The sequence below is a fragment of the Lipotes vexillifer genome, unplaced genomic scaffold, assembly GCF_000442215.2.
Source record: "Lipotes vexillifer unplaced genomic scaffold, Lipotes_vexillifer_v1.1 scaffold132, whole genome shotgun sequence".
Taxonomy (NCBI): Eukaryota; Metazoa; Chordata; class Mammalia; order Artiodactyla; family Lipotidae; genus Lipotes; species Lipotes vexillifer.
In genome coordinates this window covers 968,964-988,812 of record NW_006782535.1, presented here as the reverse complement: position 1 = coordinate 988,812, position 19,849 = coordinate 968,964, and the positions used below count along the sequence as shown (strand labels likewise).

At 53.9% G+C, this 19,849-nt stretch overlaps 1 protein-coding gene across 1 annotated transcript in view; it reads left to right on the top strand.

Annotated features, from left to right (window-relative positions):
• NAXD (NAD(P)HX dehydratase) overlaps positions 1–19,801 on the top strand; it is a 21,084-nt gene extending 1,283 nt beyond the window's left edge. The window contains exons 2-14 of the mRNA XM_007455324.1: positions 2,237–2,387; positions 4,279–4,324; positions 4,955–5,043; positions 8,116–8,224; positions 13,968–14,018; positions 14,097–14,201; positions 15,024–15,144; positions 16,129–16,249; positions 16,957–17,151; positions 17,810–17,992; positions 18,945–19,053; positions 19,269–19,320; positions 19,641–19,801. Of these exons, the coding sequence (XP_007455386.1) occupies positions 2,237–2,387; positions 4,279–4,324; positions 4,955–5,043; positions 8,116–8,224; positions 13,968–14,018; positions 14,097–14,201; positions 15,024–15,144; positions 16,129–16,249; positions 16,957–17,151; positions 17,810–17,992; positions 18,945–19,053; positions 19,269–19,320; positions 19,641–19,801 (1,493 nt within the window). The remainder of the gene's footprint in view (positions 1–2,236; positions 2,388–4,278; positions 4,325–4,954; positions 5,044–8,115; positions 8,225–13,967; positions 14,019–14,096; positions 14,202–15,023; positions 15,145–16,128; positions 16,250–16,956; positions 17,152–17,809; positions 17,993–18,944; positions 19,054–19,268; positions 19,321–19,640) is intronic.
• Positions 19,802–19,849: the final 48 nt, after the last annotated feature.

The window sequence follows — 19,849 nt, the reverse complement described above, 5'->3', positions numbered from 1 at the left end:
TGATTCTCAGTGGAGTGTAGGGAAGTTGAACTGACCTTCCTTTGGCCCTCTCACTAACAGGTGTTGATCTCAGATGAGTGTTACAGAACGCTAATGAGCAGGATGGATTGTGCTTTGCAGTCACACAATTGCAATTAAAAAGTGAAAAGGCTGTACTTCTCAACAGTGATGTTTTTATCCATCCCAGATTGGTTTCAGAAGGCATTTGAGAAGGATTTGACTTGTCTTTTGGTTCGTGGCATAATTATTTGATTAAAAAAAAAAATTCTTCTGCCTGAAAATGGCAGCATTTTGGTAAAAGGGTGTCTTCTGCCCTGGCTTATCCGTTCCTAACCATAGCATCTTCACAGGTCTGTCTCTGAGCCTCAGTTTCCTTGTCTGTAAAAGAAGGATAAACTGGCTCCCAATGAGGAGAGTGAGGCAAGATGCCGGTAATTCATCAGGCATTTATTGAGTGGCTTATTCTGTGCCAGACTCTGTTCCAGGTGGTTGAGGGTGGGAGTCCAGCCCTTAAGTCACAGGTTGGGGCTATACCTCATTCTGTGGAGGCAGAAGGTGTAGGGGTGGTCTTGGGATACTCTGTGTGTGGCTAGCTGCTTAAAGTGATGGCAGCTAATAAACCCAAAACATTGTAAGGGACTCAGAACGATCCGTGAGTGACTGGTAAGTTTGGATTCTGTCTTCACAATTTCCAGACTTCAAAAAGCACCTGTATTTATTGTTCTGGGGCATTTGGAGGAGAGACCATTCTCCGATATCCTCGCATTGACCAGTCACGTTATGCTAGGTGTGTTCAAGTTTGACACAGATGCATGACAAGCACCTCGGTAAGCGCACAGACGGCTCGTCAGCGGTCAGCAGGGCCGTCCTGAAATCCGCCTGTAACAGCTGCGGTTCCTGTCCTGCAGCTGGCCAGGGAGCCCAGGCAAGACTGTCTCACAGCCGCTGTGCACGGTGGCGAAGAGAGTGCGTGGCTGGGAGTCTGGGGTGCAGGCGGGCGTGCGGGAGGTTGGGGCCGGGGGCGGGGAGTGAGAGCTGATTGCTTTGTTAGGTCAGCGCCTCTGTGGCCCAGCTCTGCGTCAGGTTGGCCCAGGTTGGCCCGGGGCAGAGGCGTCGGGGGCTGGACTGATGGTTGAGCAAGCCTTGTTGTGCCTTTTCACGGCCAAAGGGTTAGGGTTACGGCGATTCTGTTTGGAGTTTTAATCCTGTGTTGATTTGGAAGAAGGTAGGAAGGCGTTTGGATGGATGGTAGTTAATATTCTTTTTACATCTTGGGTCTAAGCATCCATCTGATACATCGGCTAAGGAGGCGTTTACATCTACTCATTAAGGAAAATTACGTGAATAACGTCGTTGAGTGAAAAGTAAAATTGTAAGAGTGATAGAAGGTAAAGCTGTTTTACCATATGTATGGAGCTGAGTCAGCCTCTGTTCTTCACTTGGACTTGTGACCCACGTCTGGTTTTCCTCTGCTGCTGAGATAATGGGAAGATAAAAATATTGGATGCCTTTTTTGTGAAAATGTTGTTCGTATCAGCAAAGATCCTTTAATTCTAGAGAAAATGCATGCTTTATTATCTATTCATACATTGGGCTCTACAGAACACAGGATTTCTCTCACAGCTGAGCTATTTTTAATAATATGGCAAAACATACAACACAGGAAGTTTCTCAAGAAAGGCCAATTAAAATTAGCTATTTATAGACAATTCAATGATCAAACTATTTTAAAATGCCACTTTGAACCCAGTGTAAGATGTGTTCCTTATTCAGAGTGCCATTTCCAGGTTATTTGATTATCTAATTGAGTGCTGGAGCCTTGGCTGGAAAATGAATTGGGAATAATGTGAACCAGCTGTCTGGCTTGAATAGACCGTGGAAAGCAGCAAAGGGGAGAAGAGACCTAATAGACTTGAAGATCACGAAGAAATATGTGGAGTTCATTAAGTAACAGTGCGTTTAAAAAAACTTTCTGAAAGTTTAAGTAGACTTCCAAGACATCTGATACATTCGAAGTAAATCTGGTCCATGCAACAGTGTTAGTAGTGTTGTCTTGTTACTTCTGAACAGCATTTGCTTATAGAAATGAAATGATGAAACCATTGGATAAAAATCTACAGCATTCATATTAAGCCAGCTTTGAGAAGTGTTTTGATTATTGGGGTATTTTGTTCAAGTCTGTTTTTGATGTATGCTGGTAGACACTTACCTTTCTGAACATTTTCCTGTTTTTCAGTTTTAAATCAAGCATTTCCACTGCATACAGCACGCTCTGTAATGGACATGGAGGCTGCTTTGCAGCTGGTGAGGAATGTGGTGCCTCCTCTGGCCGCCTGGAAGCACAAAGGGCAAGCTGGGAGGATAGGCGTGGTGGGAGGCTGCCCAGAGTAAGTTGCGCGGACGCAGCATCCTTCTCTGGCTGCTCGCCTACCTGTTGTCCCTCCGTTCGTCCAGTTGTCCCCCGGGGGTCATTTCCAAGGGTCCTCTGATATTCTGGCAGAGTAGTTTTCAGTGATGAACATTTGACTGAATAGCAGAAAAAGCATGGGGCGCCGATTGGGTGAGGCTGTTTCTTCTTACTTTGTGCTGTCTGTACTGACGGCGTTCATTACTGTGAGCCTTGGTTACTTCTGTAATCAAGGTAGAGGCACTCAGCATCTGCTTGCTTTCCTTTCTTAATTTAAAGCTATTCCTGGAAGTTCCTTCTGAAATCTGACAGATCCTAGCTTTTTTCCGAGGCCTTTTCTCTTCCAGTTTTATATATCATGCTGCTGTGCTGACACATGAAGGTTTGTAATTTGTCCTTGCTTGTGATGCCTGCTGCCTCTGACTTAAATTCCACCTTGGTTACCATTCAGTTCCTGCTTCCTTTCTGTTTGCACTGATATGCTCTTTGCCTAGCCTTGTCCTTTCAACAGTTTAGCATGTAGTTGGCTGTATTTACTAAAATAACGTGTAGCTAGATTGTGTTTCTTTCCCCAGCGTGACAGTGACTGCTCTTTCTAAGCGAGGGGGATGTATTTCTTCTTTAGGGAGGCTTGTATTCACACTGTGGGGTGAGTGTGTATGTCCGCTGTCCTGCCCGTTGGCATTTCGGGCGAGTTCATGGCTCTGCCCTGGGGAGAGTGTCACACGTGCCCTGGGCATGTGTCCCTGTTCGGGTTAGCAAAGCTCTTCGTCACCCCTGGGATTGACGTCACAGTTACAGTCACTCATCTGATGTCAAGTTCATGGATTTTCCTCGCTGTGCTTGAAGTGCCCTTAAACAGTTACAGGCGTTTCCGAGCAAGCGGGTGGAAGCAGGAGGGAGGCGTGCGAGTCTCTTCTCATTTGTCCCCACGTCCGAGGTGATCGCTGCCTCTGCTCACCGTTGCTCTCGGGGGTGGGTCCTGCTCCTTGGGGCACCAGCCAGTCCAGGGGCTCCGGCCTGTGGTCACCTTGAGCACACTGTCTCTCTCTGCAGCTGCCTTTGGGAAACTCTCCCTGTCTGCTCAGACCTCCAGGTTTTGTTTTGTTTTGCTTTGTTTTTTCCCCTAACACACATCCCTACCATCCTTGCTAACAGAACCCCAGTCTTGTTCAGTTGGTGTTGCATTTTCTCTTACTTGTGTCTGTGTGCATTTCTGATAAATCAAGTGCTTTCTGTGTCTATATTAGTCTAGAGAGAGGTGTCGTCTTTATAGTATTAAGTCCTCTCATCAAGTGTACATCTCTTCTATTCTTTAATAGGTTTTAAAAATGTCCCCACAGAGTTATCATGTGTTTTATAAGGTTAATTCCTAGATGCTTTATGATTTTTGCTGGTATGGTAGATGCTCTCATATATTCTAATCAGTTATTCCTGGTATAGAAAAAAACCTTTTTTTTTCGGTTGATATAAATCTTGCCGAACCATCGTACCTTAGGAGATTCATTTTTTAACAGCTTTATTGAGGTCTGGTTGGTATAGCAAGCTGCAAATGTTATAAATGTACAATTTGATAAGTTTGACCTCTCTATGGCCCCCTGAAGCCATCTGTCAAGGCTTCAGTTTGCACATAACGCATTTCAGAGAGACCTTGGGGCACCTGGCCAGGATCTGCCTCTCCTGACATGGTTCAGAGGCCCCATAGGAAAGATTGACTTTCCTGGAACTAATCCGTGTTGATAACCCTTTTCCCGAGCCCCTACTGAGGGTTGGGCCGTGCCCGGGTGCTGCGTGTCTGTGTAATTTACTGATAAGCCTGGTGTGCTTGCCTCATTCTCAGATGTTTTTGACTGTAAATGTCTTCTTTTTAGGTACACTGGAGCCCCCTATTTTGCAGCAATCTCAGCTCTCAAAGTGGTATGTTTGTTCATAGCTTCTCTTTCAGGATTGTTCTAGTAAAGAGTTGGATTATTTAAATATGACTGAAGCAAATGTTTTCTGAATATTCTCTCAATACTCAGAGAAATCTGAATAACATTTTGGGTAATGGTGGTAAGAGGCACACCTTTAACTCTACGCTGACCTCTTGCGCAGCCACAAATGGCTTGGGTTGGGGCTCACTTCTCTCTAAAGTGAGCTGCACTTCACCGCGGTGGCCCAGGCTGCCCTGCCGTCCTAGCGTAAGCAGTGGACCGCTTTTAACCTTGTCAGTTGTCATGGCAGCGTTTTGTTCAAGTCCTGGAGGCCCAGTGGCACAGGGACTGTGACATGGGCTGTGCTTCTGCAGACCTCATCGTGATGCCACCTGAGCCGGCGGGGCCACCTGCCTCTTTGGCGGCAGCAGAAGTCCGCCTCTCTTTCCAGGCCTTCCTTAGGCTTTGCCGCCGGCCGGAGGCCTCTCAGCCGCTTCCTGGCTGTGGGTTACCTGCAGCAGTGGGTGCTTTTCTTTTTCGGACAGTGCTGCGGAATTTGCACGCTTGTACCAGAGCCACCAGTACTCTGGAGTGTCTGTCCCGCGTTAAGCCGGCCTCCTGTGCCCCTCCTCAGGGCGCGGACTTGTCCCACGTGTTCACCACCCAGGATGCCGCGCCTGTGATCAAGTCGTACAGCCCGGAGCTGATCGTTCACCCGGTTCTGTGAGTGGGGCCCCGGCGGGCGCGGGGCTTGTAGCCACTCTCCTGGGTCACAGGGTCTCCTCGCCTTTGTGGAGCCGCTGTGCAGTAGCCACGGTGCAGGGAGGGGGCAGGTGGGAGGGTGCTGTCGGAAGAAGCGAGGGAACAATAATGAACCCGCGTCTGTAGTCAGAATAAGACAGACAGTGTGCAGGAGACCTGGGCACCAGGGCTGCCCGGGCTGTCCCCTGTGGCCCGTCAGCAATGGCCGGAGGGTCCTAGGCCCAGGAGGGCCGTGGGCCTGCCTGTGACAGTGTCTCACGTGGCAGCGGTAATGACCGTTCGATCGTTCAGCAAGCGCTTCATGCTGGACTCTGTCCTGGGTTCCGCGGGGACAGCATCTGACCGGGCAGCCCAAGACCTGCTCCCGTGCAGCTTCCTCTCCGGGGCAGCCCTGTGCCCTGGAACTTTCTGCAACGGTGAAGCTTTTCTCTCTGTGCTGTGCGAGACTGTGGCTGCCGAGCGCTTGAAATGCGGCCAGTGGGACTCGGGAGCTGAGTTTTTACTTTGATTTTAATTACATGTGAAAGCCCCGCGTGGTCAGCGTCTACTGTATTGGGCCATGTACACAGCTTTGGAGGACAAACGAGGTAACAGCTTGTCAGGCGGTGCTAAGGACCACAGAGAGGACGGGGCGGGGAGTGCTGGGTGCGCGTGTGTGTGTGGCGGGTGCTCCTAGGGTCGCCGTGGGCAGTGGCGCAGGGCGTGGCATCCAGTGAAGGCGCAGACACGGGGGCTGGGGGGGAGCGGGCGCGGGAGCTCATGCTGCAGGCCTGCTGGGGACACTTAGTCTGGGGTGCTCGGGAGGGGCTGGGTGACCAGAGAGGTTCAGGGCCACGCTTTGCTAGTCGTGGGGGTCATAGTAAGGGTTCTGGCCCTTGGGGCCCAGGGTGGAAGCAGGGGTCCCGCTGGGAGGCTGTGGTAAGCCCCTGGGGACGCTTGCGTGCTGGGCTAGAGACAGGAGCAGGTCAGAGCCTGGCCACAGCAGGGGAGTGCAGCCCCGCCCTCCCGCAGGCGGGCCGTGAGACCCGGCAGGAGCGTGGGGAAGCCACCAGAGTGTGGGCTGAGCAGGTTGTCATCTCCATGGCCTGCTGATATCCCGGCGGACGTGGCTGGTGGCCGTGGGGTGGGCAGGGGAGCCTAGATCTGGGAGTTGTTAGCACGTGGGCTGCATTTAAACCAGGAGGCGAAGCTGTGTGTGGGTCGGGAGGGCCTGGCGCGCTGGCGGCTGGGAGCAGACTGGAGGGGCCTGGAGGGCGTCCTGGGGCCAAGTGGAGAGCTTTGCGGATGGTCCTGGAAGAGCCCGTGCCTGGAGCCGGACACGAGGCCTCGGCTCCCAGTGTGGGGTCCCCAGTGCAGGGTCGCCGGCAGCCCGAGCGGGGCTGCTGGGGAGCAGGGCGGGCCGTCTGGTAGCCTGTGGGCCCTGAGAGTGGCGGCCGGGCCTCAGAGTTGCGCGCAGCCATCAGGTCTGGGCCTAAGGAGGGCTCCTGATGTCGCAGGGGGTCGGGGCGCCGCCGGGCACACACCTCCCCGCAGGCCTGAGGTGGGGACGTCTGCACCACAGGTAGGAGTGCAGCCCGCACTGCATCTGTGCGCCTGTGTGATGGAACCAGACTGGCACGGGTCATTTTGAAATGAGTCATCATGTCTTATTTTAACGTGTTTTACATACTTTTTCCCCTGTGAGTCTTATTTTTAAAAAAAGAAAAAGAAAAAGAAAGTGTAATATGTTCATGACTATATATCCTGCATTATTGACTCTATTTCTGATGGGAAGGAAGTTCCATTTGCCTCAGCTTTGGTGAGACCCAGATCCTCTGCCTGCTTTTGAGGAGTTCACAGAAACATGTGGACCACTCGAGTAAACTGCTGGGGTCCCTCCCGGGACCTGGGAAGGGACCCAGCAAGTGAGAGTTGAGTTTCCGTGCTTGAGTTTCATCCCCAAGAGTATGCTGCCCTCACATCACGCCATACTGGCTCCTAGTCTCTGTTCAGCCAGGCTGCTCTTTGTCATTTCCCGTAAAACAGCACTTTTTCACCGTGTTTCATGACCCTGCTGCTCCCTCCTTCTCTTGTCTGCTTGTCCCCAGAGTGGGTGGCTTCCCCTGCGAGCCTCCTAAGTGGAGGTGGCTTTTCCTTTGTTCCCCCAGCCACTGGGTCTGGAGGTGGGATGTGCGTCCTCCCAGACCATCACCTCTCGTTCCAAAACCTCCAGCTCCGTTGAAACTCACACCCACTGACTCAATACCCCCTCCTCCCTGCAGCCGTCTCAGAACCCCCATCAGTCCTGGATATTAATGTCTCTCTCCACCATTGCTCCCGGGACTGTTGCTAATGTGTGTGTGTAGGGAACTGCTTTACTGGGATATGATTCACTATAAAATCCACTGACTTTAATTGTACAGTGGTTTGTGGTATGCTTGCCAGGTTGTTACCGCACAGATAATCTTAGAACGCTCCCACCACTCCAGGACGGAAGCCCCTCCCCATCGCCACCTCAGCCTGAGGCGACCTCTCATCTGCTTGGTTTCCGAACATTTGCCTTTTCTGAACATTTCTTATGCATGGAATCAGATATTTGTGAGGTCTTGTGTCTGCCTTCTTCTGCTTAGCATCCTGTTTTCGAGAGTTGTCCACGTCGTAGCACATGTCAGTGCTCTGTTGCTCTTTAACAAACAAAAACAAAACCCAGAAGTTCCCCCCCGCCCCCGCAACCCCGCCAGCTGCTGGCAACCGGCAGTTTCTTCTCTATGGGTGAGTTTGGTGTCGTCTTTTTGCGGTTTTTTTGTTTTGTTTGTTTGCTTTAAAGGTCCCATGTATAAGAGATAGCATATACTATTTGTGTTTCTTGGGCTCATTTCACTTAGCAGAATGCTTTCAGGGGCATCTGAATGTTGAAAGCTAGACAACTATGGTGGGGTCCTGGAACAAGAAAAGGACATTGGGGGAAAATCTGGAAAAATCTGTAGTTTCATTAATAAAGTAAAGCAAAAGATGAAAATTTCAAGCTGTTTTGCCCTTCTTTTCCTTTTTTAGTGACAGCCCCAGTGCCGTCCAAGATGTAGAAAAGTGGTTGCCCCGACTGCACGCCCTGGTCGTAGGGCCTGGCTTAGGCAGAGACGACGTTCTTCTCGAAAACGTCAAGGTAACGTGTAGAATTATTAACCACGCCTGTTCCCACAGGCTCGGCCCTTAGATTGGGGGAGTCTACTGGAATTGCATCTTCCGTTGTTTGTTGCTCTGTGTGTGTCTTGGAGGAGGAGTTGAGACGGATAGAACGTGGCCTGGGGAATAGAGGAGACACTAGGCGTAAAGGTAGGGATGCGCTTAAACCAGAGCAGGGCACCGCTGAACGGTGCCCTCTTTCGCTCCTGGGGCTCTGGTCTCAGGCTGTGGCCGAGGAAGTCTCCATGGGGCCCGACGTGACGAGAGTCCCAGCATCCGGGCTGAGCGGGGTTAGCAGTGGCCAGGTGTGCGCTCAGGCTCGCGGTCGCCTCCCCGCGACCCCTTCCTGCTGGGGACCCCTGGCAGCCTGCTCCTGGTGCCCGCTGTAAGGGCACAGTGCCCCCCGGGGCTGGCCGAGGGCCACGCTTTGTGAAGCGCTCTGCACGGTGCCCAGTTGGGCCCAGTGGGAGTCTGTCACAGCGAGCCAGTGGGAGAGGGTGCTTCTGGGTTGTTCCGGCGACTTCACCGTTGCTGTAAGTTGTGCACTTAGAGAGAAACGTGAAAGGTGTTCTGGTGGTTCTAGCTTTGTGTCGTCAACGGGTCCTCTTGAAAGCCCTTGTTGGTTTAATTTCTTAACCTGGTGCTTCTCTGACCACCTGAGGTCCTCATTGGTCTAGAAATTCCTGGGCCTTGGACCCCACGGGCCAGTTGTTCTGCTGCCTTTGCACTCTCTTCTGTCCCCTACCGTCCTTTTCAGCTAAAGCCAGCGTAGCCGGCGCTGGGTGATGGGGGAGTGGGCAGTAGACTCTAGTTCACCCTCCTGTGTACACGTGCATTCATTTACTTTTTCGTTGATCATTTATGCTCTTCCTTACTACTGAAACTTTATGCCTGCTTTAATCTAAAAAGATGAAACTAATTTTTTAGCCTCAAAAAGTTGAAATAGAAATAAGTACTGTCCTGGATCAGGGGAAATAGCTCGGATGGCACACCAACCCCACATTCTGTGTGTTCCCGCTGCCCAGGTCCTCCGACGCTGCCCTGGTGTCACTCTCCGAGGGGACACATCTCAGGGACCTGCTGAGCTCTCCCTGCCCTCGTTGGGGCCCTTCTCAGTGCCCCCAGACTGCCTGCCCCAGCTCCAGCCCTGGGAGGTATCGGCCATGTGCCTCGAGGGGGCTAGCGGTCATGGTGACCCTGATTTGCCGCCCTTGCTTCAGCAGCTGGAGGGGCTCCTGGCTCAGCTTCTGCTTTTCGAGTTAAGCTGAACAAAAGCTCAAGGGAGAGAAGGTGTAGGGCACTGTGAGTGTTGGTTGGACTTTCCTAGCCATCTGTGGGTAAAGAACATTTTAAAAGGCAGACGTGTGTTTGCTTTACCAGAATTTAGTGAGAACATGAATTTTAAGGGTCCCTTCCATGGAAAATCTTTCCAGCCTTTGGGGTTAAAGTTGGGGCTGGAAATTTCACTTTCTTCAAGCCCATGAATTATCACTGAGGAGAAACAGTAGCCGTGACAGGTGACTGGGGATGGAATGGAGCAGGAAATGTGTTTTCAACTTTAGTGTCGATAGTTGGTCCGTTTATTATTGCCTGTTTCAAACGGTTTGGTTAAAACATATGTAGCCTCTGTAGGACGAGATGCTAAGTGAAGTGGGCAGCAGCGCAAACGCTGCGCGATCTCACTTCTGTGTGGAATCAGGATAGGTGAGCTCGTAGCAGCAGAGAGGAGAAGGGCGGCTGCCGGGCGCGGGCGTCAGGGCAGTGGGGAGAGGTTACGTTCTCCCCCGGGGAGCTGAGGCCGTGTGGGTTCACTCTACTTCTGCACGGGCTCACCTTGGAGACACTGGGGGTTCGGTTCCGGACCACTGCAGTAAAGCGAATTCTCGTCATAAGGCCAGTCTCGTGAATTTTTTGGTTTCCCAGTGGAGATAAAGTTACGTTTGTGTTATACTGTAGTCTGTTACATGTGCAATAGCATTATGTCTAAAAAACAGTGTAGGTACTTTAATTGAAAAGTACTTTGTGACTGAAAAGCGCTGACCGCCATCTGAGCCTCCAGTGAGACATTGCTGCTTTGCTGGTGGAGGCTCTGGCCTCCACGCTGGCGTCTGCTGAAGCCTGGGGTGGCTGCGGCAGTTCTTGAAACGAGGCTGCAGTAACCTTTGCCGCGTTCATGGATGAATTTATTCTTTTTTTTTAGATGTTGGGGGTAGGAGTTTATTAATTAATTTATTTTTGCTGTGTCGAGTCTTCGTTTCTGTGCGAGAGCTTTCTCTAGTTGTGGCAAGCGGAGGCCACTCTTCATCGTGGTGCGCGGGCCTTTCACTATCGCAGCCTCTCTTGTTGCGGAGCACAGGCTCCAGACGCACAGACTCAGTAGTTGTGGCTCACGGGCCTAGTTGCTCCGTGGCATGTGGGATCCTCCCAGACCAGGGCTCGAACCCGTGTCCCCTGCCTTAGCAGGCAGATTCTCAACCACCGTGCCACCAGGGAAGCCCTCATGGATGAATTTAAAGTGTACAATTCAGTGGCTTCTAGTGTATTTACGGAGTTTTCAGCCATCACCACAGTCGTTTGAGGACATTTTCCTCACCCCAGAAAGAAGCCCCATACCCGTTAGCACTTGCTCCCCGTTCCTTCCAGCCTCCAGCCCCTGGCGACCACTAATCTACTTTCTGTCTCGATGGATTGGCCTATTCTGGACCTTCATAGGAACAGCATCATACGGTGTGTGGTATTTGTAATTTCAAGGCTCACCCTGTTGTGGCAGGTTGTCAGCGCTTCACGCCTTCCGTTGCTGTGTGATAGGCCGTTGTATGGAGAGACCGCGTTTTTAAAATCCATTCGTCAACTGATGGACATTTGGGTTGTTTACACTTCCTGGCTATTACAAATAGTGCTGCTGTGAGCACTCATTTACAGGGTTTTTTGTGGATTTATGTTTTTATTTCTGTGGGGTATACCTAGACTGGAGAAGCTGGATCATACACCTCCGTTTGGTGTCTTATCTAAGGGTTTTGCCTGACGCAATACTTACTATGTTTTCTCTTAAGAGCTTTATTCTTTTAGCTCTGTGGTCCCTTTTGAGTTCGGTTTTGTGTGTGGTGTTCAGGAAGGGGTCCAGCCCAGTTTCATGTCCAGTGGTCCCAGTACTTCTTGGGCCAGTGAATTCTCTGGGCGTCCTTGCTGAAGGTCAGTTGACATCAATGTGAGGGTTGATTTCTGGGCTCTCCTTTCTGTGCCATCGACTGTACAGCTGTCCTCGTGCCAGTAACCACACTATCTTGATTACTGTATCTGTGCAGTAAGTTCTGAAATCGTGAAGTGTGGGTCCTCCAACCTTCTGCTTTCCAGCGTTGTTTTGGCTATTCTGGGTCCTGTGAGTTTCCATGAGTTTTAGGATCAGCTTGTCAGTTGCAGAATGGACAACTGGGATTTGGGTAGGGGTCACCTTGAATCTCTAGGTCAATTTGGGGATCACTGCTGTCTTAACAATATTGAGTCTTCCAGTTCATAAGCTGGTTTTGAACCAGAGTTTGTGGATGTAGGATGTAGGATCTTGACTGACCCGCCTAGTGTCTGTGCTCTTTTGCAGCTTGTTGTATTCCTTGATGGATGTGTCTTGTCTTGTATTCCTTGATGGATGTGTCTTGGAGACTTTTCCTGGCAGGATATGCAGATGTTCATTATTTTTTATAGCCTCATCATAATATGCTGTAATGTATTTAACTAGTTCATTTCAGTCGTTAACAGCATTTTTTTCTATTAGTGATGCCTTGAACATTTCTGTATATCTATTTGTTTCTTTTGGGTGTTTTCTTTAGGATAAATTTATAGAAGTTCCATTGCTGAATCAAAGAGTATCTGTGGAAGGTGGAGATACTGAATAACGTCTTCTGGACTGAGAAGGAACTTTTAATTAAGACCGAAAAACGAAGCAGGCAACTGAGTGAAGTGCAGCTCTGAGGTTTACGTGGGGACTGACATACAGGCAGGACCGGGTGGAAGATGACCCAGGTGTTCCTAGCTGCACGGAAAGGGTCCAAGGGGATTTCTGAAGAAAGAATCTGACCCCCAAGTGAGACGCATGTCTACACTGATGGGAACTGGACTTTATTTCTCCCCCGCCCCCCCCCCGGGGTGGGGTCTCTGCAGAGGCACTCCTCCAGTTTTCATATCAGAGAAAGATGGTCAAGTCGATAGGGAACTTGTCCATCTTGGGCGCATTCCTGGCGAGTGGGGTAAAGCTCAGTCACTCACGCAGGGAGGGGAAGGGGCAGGGCTGTGGGCCTGAGATGGAGCTGACAAAGTGGGGTCAGTGTGGTCCAGCCACACAGTGTGAAACTGAAACGTTTTTGAGGGATGCTCCCAGATTTCTCCAGAAGCTTGTAGTGGTTTGCTCTCCAGCAAGGGCTACCCTTCCCAGGATAGCTTCCCAGGGGAGCTGCCACTCCTCACTCCCCCTCCTTGTGTGTAGAAAGCTCCCTGTTCCACGTTAGCCCTCCTGACCTGTGTGTGGCTGGCTCCTGCGTTTGCCCGTTCTTCCCTTAGGTCAGGTTGCTGTCCAGATGTGTGTGTGCGCGGGGCTTGCTGCCTCGTCACGGCGTGTGCTGGTGGCGCTGACCCTCCAGATGCCGTGACCGTGACAGCGTCAAGTGCACAGGCCCTCTGAGCCATGGAAGCAAGACCAGCCCTCCATTCTCTGCGTCAGGAGGCCGAGTGTCACGTTGTGTGATGTTACTAATGTGCTCTCCGTGGTGTTGGCTCACGTTTCCTGGGTCTGAACATTCATTGGGCCACTGTCTTTGTAAGAGCTCTAGTAGGAAAGTACAAAGACTTAGAAAATCTGAATTGGTTCTAACAGTAACGCCCGACTCGGGGCAAGCAGACAGAGCATTTCCAGTTTAAGGAGGAGAGAGCCTTCCATGGGCCCCGTACCCTGACCCTCCACCAAAGGGGCTTTTGGGCACACTCCCAACACTCGGACTGGCGTCGGCAGGTGCGACTGAGGCCGTCGGGCAGGGCAGCCGTGCTGGGTGAGGTTGCACTCCTCACTGCTACTTTACGGACGTGGGCTTATCTCCCAGTGTTTTACGTTACCCCTGCTCGCCATGTGTCTCGTTCGCCATGCTCTTCTAACGTCTTCTGTTGCCCAGTGTCTGTCGGGTAGAGGTCCTCTTCTCGCGCTGTTGCCGTTAAGTGCCCTTGTCATGAAATGCTGGTGATAGTAATCAGCAGTCATGTTGATCGGACACACAGAATTTTCAAGCGAAAAACCTCAAACTTTAGTATAGCATTCTCAGAGAGAAGTGATGCACTGTTCGTTACTACGGTCATTCATTTGAAAACACGTGAAGTGTTACTTGTGAGAAACAGATAAAAACTAAGGAGCTGGGGGAACTCCTGAGACTTCAGGTCTCTCAGCTCCAAATCCTGAGGGCTAGTGTCTGTTGGAAATTTGGAGGTGCCGGCTCAGGGTTGTCCTTCGTGGGCTGGCCTGGGACCCACCACTGCGTGACGGTTCCCGTGGGCTCTTGTTTTCAGAGTTCCCGGGGCCCTGCCTTACAAAGTCTCTTTCCTGACTATCTTACGCATTTGCCTTCTTATTTCCTGTCTGTTGGTTGATGGCCTGATGTTGCAGTCCGTCAGGACCTGCTCAGTTTCTTCTACCCTCTCTGAGAGGCGACGGGCTTGTTGCTCAGCCTGCCTTCCTTTCCTCGCAGGGCATTTTAGAAGCGTCCAAGACCAGGGGCATCCCCATCGTCATCGACGCGGTGAGTGCGGCCTCCTCTCCCGTCCCCTCCTCCCAGGGGACCCCGCGGCCTCGCAGTGACGTGAGTCCTCGTCTGCAGGACGGGCTGTGGCTGGTCGCTCAGCAGCCGGCCCTCATCCAAGGCTACCAGAAGGCGGTTCTCACCCCCAACCACGTGGAGTTCAGCAGACTTGCTGAGGCTGTGGTGAGTCAGCTGACGTCCTGGGCAGGGGTGAGGGGTGCGCCCTGCGGCTCTGCCCCGGCTCGTCCTGCGGTGCACCTGCGGACACAGACATGCAGAGGTGGGTGGACAGGTGCATTCCCAGGTGCGTGTAATGATGGGGCATCTTCCAGTTAGCATGTCTTTGTTTGGATGAAAGGTGGCCTCTGGGGTCAGCCTGCCCTCCTGCCACCGTGCACCCTGGGCGGATCATTCCATCCCTGCCCCTGCCTCTGTAAAATGTGGAGCATGATGGAATCTGCATCATAGGGTTTGTGAGGACGAAATAATACAGCTGACCCTTGAACAGCGTGGGTTAGGGGCGCTAAAGGCTGCACACTGTCAAAATTCTGAGTGTGATTCACAGTCGGTCCTCCGGATACGCGGTTCCCCGTGTCCTTGGTCCCACATCCGTGGATTCAGCCAACCTTGGATTGTGTAGGGCTGTGGTATGTACTATGGGAAACAATCCACATGTAAGTGGGACCTCGTGGTTCACACCAGCGTTGTTCGTGGGTCAGCTGTGTATGTAAGTCCAGCGTCCTCACGTATTAGTGCCGTAAATGTTGGCTCGTTATTACTCGAAGTCGCATCCCTCGCAGACCTTTACAATCCCAGCCATGGGCCAGTAGTCCTGACTCAGGATCTCCCTCCTGCTGGTGGACGGAAACGTCTCTGCACGTGGGGCCCGAGCTCGGCCGTCGGCAGGTGCCCGGCGGGCCCTTCCCCACATGAGGCGGGGTCGGGGTGGATGGGCTCTTCCCATGTCTGATGACAGCTGTGTCTGTGTGTTGTCCTCCGTCATAGCTGGGAGACCCCCTGGATGGCAGGGACCGCTACAGATCTGTGCAGAGACTCAGCCAGGCCCTGGGCAACGTCACCGTGGTCCAGAAAGGGGAGCAGGACGTGATCTCTAATGGCGGGCAGGGTGAGTGGCCAAGGGCTTCACGCCGTGTGTCGGCCAGCCACGCTGGGCACCAGCCCCAGGAGGACCTCCTGTTCGTGCACGGTCGGTCACACATGGGCACACATGCACACTTACCCCCCAGAGAGGGACTCCCTGGTGAGCGTGTCACCCACAGCTTCTGGAAAGGCCATTTTTGTCTTGTTTCTCGCTGTTTTGCAAAGGGAAGTGGCAGTGACGCATGCTGGTCCTGGTCGACACCAGGTACAGGGTGCAGTTCTGTCCGTGCTGTGCAAGGAGAGCCCCGAGCAGAGGCTCTGGGCAGCAGGCGACCCTGCAGGCCCGTTGCCGCCTCACCTGAGGCACAGATGCAGTTGCTTGAGTCTTTCACTGCTTCCTGTTGTTTTATAAAACGCCCAGAAAACGGAGACACCCAGGGAGCCGCCGGTGGGGCGGGAGCCCCTGGGCTCCGAGCGTGGCTGCAGAGCCCAGCAGGCCCGCCCGCCCATGTCCACACCGGGGTTCGGTGCGTGACGCCTCTGCTCCCTGCAGACGAGTCCACCTGTTGCTGAAGTCTGCCCCGGAGGCAAGAGCCCGCCAGGCGTTGATGAGGGAGCTGTACACACGGAACCGGTGCCCAGGAAGGAGTGTGCACGCTCACACACACCATCACACACACACGCTCGCTGTCATGCGCTGGACAGGAGATGCAGAGAGCCTCCTCTTGGCCCTGAAGCCTGTGGCTCAGACGCTGGAAGGTGCTCTAGACTCTTAACACAGAGAGAGCGTAGCAGCTGGTTAAGACGTTTTCCCAAGAGATAGAAACTTCCCGGCATGGCACAGACGAAGTCCCTGGGCCGGGGGCGCCGTCCCCACCCTGTCCCCACAGACCCCTCGGTGCTGGTTTGGGGAGCTGGGCCTCCGCCTGCCATGTCAGGACGGGCGGGGGGTGGGGTGGTGCAAGGTGACGGAGCACGGCCCCTCTCACACGGCCCCCTCGCCCTGCAGCGCTCACGTGCAGCCAGGAGGGCAGCGGCCGCAGGTGTGGCGGGCAGGGGGACCTCCTGTCGGGCTCCCTGGGCGTCCTGGCGCACTGGGCCCTCCTGGCCGGCCCCGAGAAGACCAATGGGTGAGTCGTGTCTTTGTTCCTCCGGTGCTGTTTCAGCAGCTGCACGTTTAATAAGTGGCCGCTTGGAACATTCCGCTGAGGGGCCGGTGTCTCGTGGAAGAAGAGCCCCCAGGGCAGGGGTTGGTCCTAGGACGCGCGCCCGGGGGCTCTGGTGTCCCTGCTGGTGTCGGGGGTGCTGCTCGGGGGTCTGTGGCGCATGCTCTGCGGGACCGGTGCCTCGGGGGACATGCAGGCAGGGGCAGAGCGTGTGCCGGGAGATGACTGTCCACGGGGTGCAGCGCCCTGAGCGGTGGAGTCTGCCGTCGCCGCCAGAGGGTGGGCCCGGGCAGCCCACCCCTCAGGGCCTTTGGCCTCTCCTCGCTGTGCGCATCCTGGTGACCCTGACGGTGCCGGGCTCCGGCACACCTGGCCCGGGGGGCCGGCGGGGCTGTGATGGGTCCAGGAACATAGCAAGCAGCTCGTCCCCAGGCTCCGGTGTCTTCCAGGGCCTAGAACACCACCGAGCACTTATCCTGTGTCCGAGCGCCAGTCTGGCTTGCAGCCGGGATGTGGCTGCATCCTAACCTTTCTCCAGGCAGATGGGCATTTCTGATAGGCCCAGCGGCACGTTAAACTGAACTTGCCAGAGTGGGTCCCAGGGCGACCACAGGAGGGACGGGGAGGGCCTTCGGTGGCCACGATGCCCCGCTAATGCCGCTCCCCCGTAGGTCCAGCCCGCTCCTCGTGGCTGCCTTTGGTGCCTGCGCTCTCACCAGGCAGTGTGCCCGCCAAGCCTTCCAGAAGCACGGCCGCGCCACCACCGCCATGGACATGATCAGGGAGCTCGGGCCCGCGTTCAGCAGACTCTTCGAAACCTCAGCTGGTGCAGACGGAGGGGTGGCCCCGACGGGGGAGCTGCGTTTGTGACGGGACCCGCCTCCAGTCCATCTGAGTCCGCTGGGAGGTGTGTGAGTCTGTGCCGTGCGGGCTGATGCAGACAGTGTCAGAGCTTGGAACATAGCACTTTCTGGCTCAACTGCTGTGTGTTTGGAGATGTTATGATAGGAAACAGAGTGTTCCTGAACTTTTCTCAGCTTCTGGGCAATATCAGAAAAGAATGAAGAGAATCACATGCCAGCAAGACCATCTGTCACCAGCTCAGCTGAGGTCATGGGCTTTTGCTGTGCGATTCTTCTGTTTGCGGGAAGTTCCCCTCCTCCGGTAGTCCTCTCGGGGGGATCCCATCGCTCGTTTTCAATTGTCTACACAAGTGATGTTTTCTTTTTTAACCTGAGGTCCTCGAAGGGATGTGGCATTCATTCTTTAGCTCATTTTTGTTTCTTTTTGAACCGTGAACCGTGATTCTGTTGGACACATCTGGGCAGAAATATTAAGCATTGCTTGTTTTGGTCAATTGGTTGAAATATTTCAGAATAATAAGAAATCTGTTAGAACTTGGAAACCCTCTTGGAGGCATCTGGGAAGATCACAGAAGGGAAGCGAATGGGACCCTGGCCCCCGAGTGCACAGGTAGGGCCTCTGGGCCCCTGGCCTGTGCGCCAGTCGGGTGCTGGCTGACAGGCCCCAGCGCGGCACGTGGGAGTGGGAGGGACACCTGGGGCTCCGGGGTCAGGCGGGAGATGGCACCCAGGTGGGGGGCGCCAACACCGCCTTCATGCCTGCTCACGGGGCAGGACGGCGGGTCGCTCTGCTGCGAGAGTGGGTGTGGCTTCGGGAACGTTCTGAGGAAGTTCTCTGGAAGCAGTGAGTTGTCCCACCTGGATCAGGCCGGCCTGGCCGCGGCTGTGCGGGCAGTTCTCTGTAGCCCGGGATCTCCTGCCACATCTCTCTGCGGGGCTGGTCACAGCACGTGTGCTTGAGTGTACTCTCAGGCGTCGGTGCCGCCTTCTGTGGGGCGGGGCCTGGCCTGGCCTGTCTTTCCCCAGGGGCTCCTGCTCTGTGGTCAGAAACCTCCCCGCAGAAAGGTCCCACTTCCTCTAAATAGTCGTGCACTTTCAAGATTTCCTTTAAAATGTTTCCCGTTGTTACCTCGTATCTAACTGTGGAAGAGCTTAAGTGTCACGGACATTGTTTCCTTCGGGGAATTACGCCTAAATCGTGGCCTCTATTAAAAAGCAGATCTGGTTTTCTCCAAGGGAGAGTTTTGTATTTTTTTCTTAAACAGCCAGAATCCACCTCTCAGCTTAATCCTGAGGACATTCTCAGATACTAGGAAGACGAAAACATGGAAGCCCGTCTGCCTAATGGTGTGGTTTTCGCCACCGCCTACCAGTGCCGATGAAGTGTTAAGCCCACAGCGCAGCTGTTTCCTTCCATAGAAGACAAGATTCAGCCGGCACGGGAACTGCTGCGTTTCTGCCCTGAATCCCCTTGCTTGAGAAAGCACCCTTCAGGGCCCATGCTTCTGAACGAGGTGAGCAGTTGCTCCTTGTACTTTGCAAACCCGGGCGCGCTCTAGCTCCAGCTGAGGACACTCCACCAGGAGACCAGCACCAAAGCACATCTGGCGGCCAGCTCAGGCTCCGGCCGGACAGCCTGCCCCAAGTACTGAGCGGCCCTGCTTGCCTGTCCCATGTCAGGGGCCTGCCTGCCCTCTGGGATCCTGACTCCACTGCTCACGGGTTGGGTCCCGTGTAGCAGGTCAGCTTCTGAACGGGCTTCCTCATCTGTAGAACAGGAACCCCCTGCCTTTCAGGGTCAGGAAGGTCAGTGACGAAGTTAAGGCGGCTGCCGGGCCAGCCAGGCCGTCCACGCAGCGCCTGACAGGTGCTGACCTGCTGCCCGGGGCCGCGCCTGCAGGATCAGTCAGTGCCAGCCCCACAGCGGTGGACACGGGGTGGCCTGGCTGAGAGCTGGGGGAAGCGGCGAGAGGGTCACCCCGCTTCCTGCTGGCTGAACAGCTGTAGCTCCCTGCCTGCGACAGAAACGAGACGGAGCATGAGGCCGCCAGCAAGCTCGGTCCCAGGTCGCCCGCCTCGTGCCCGCCTGTCACACCTGTGCCCTCACCCGTGTCACCCAGACTCGAGCACAGCCCTGGCCCCGTGGTGTCTGCTCAGAGGCAGCAGAGGACGGTACCCCAAGAACCAACTGTTTAAGGAAGAGGTCAGACAGAATAGAGGTGAAACAGAGCCTATCACTCAGAGGAAATGGGCTGGACGCTTGCAGGGGTTTCCTCTGTTGGCGCTTTCTGTGGTTAACACGTTACTTTGTAACCAGGAAAATAAATGTAAAACCGTATGCCCACGCCCAGTCCAGCACTGCCCAGCACGTGGGGTACAGGCCGCTCTCCTGCTTGAGACCAGGTGACCCCGGGGAAGGGGTCCCGCCTGCCCTTCCCATGACGTCTTCCGGGACCCCGTGTAGGGCTGACGTCCTGGTCTCGCGGTTTCAGGGGTGTCCCATGAGGTCACGCCCCGGGCTCAGGAGCCAGAGACCACGGTGTGGGCTGATGTGACTTTACTGAACTACTGCGTCTATGGCCGTCGAAACCCATTCTCCAGCACATCTACCAACACCTGTGGGGCAGTGACAGTTTGGTTTAAGGTTAACTGAGCAGCCACAACAGAAACTTTAACATCAAGCTTTTATCGTGACTTGAGG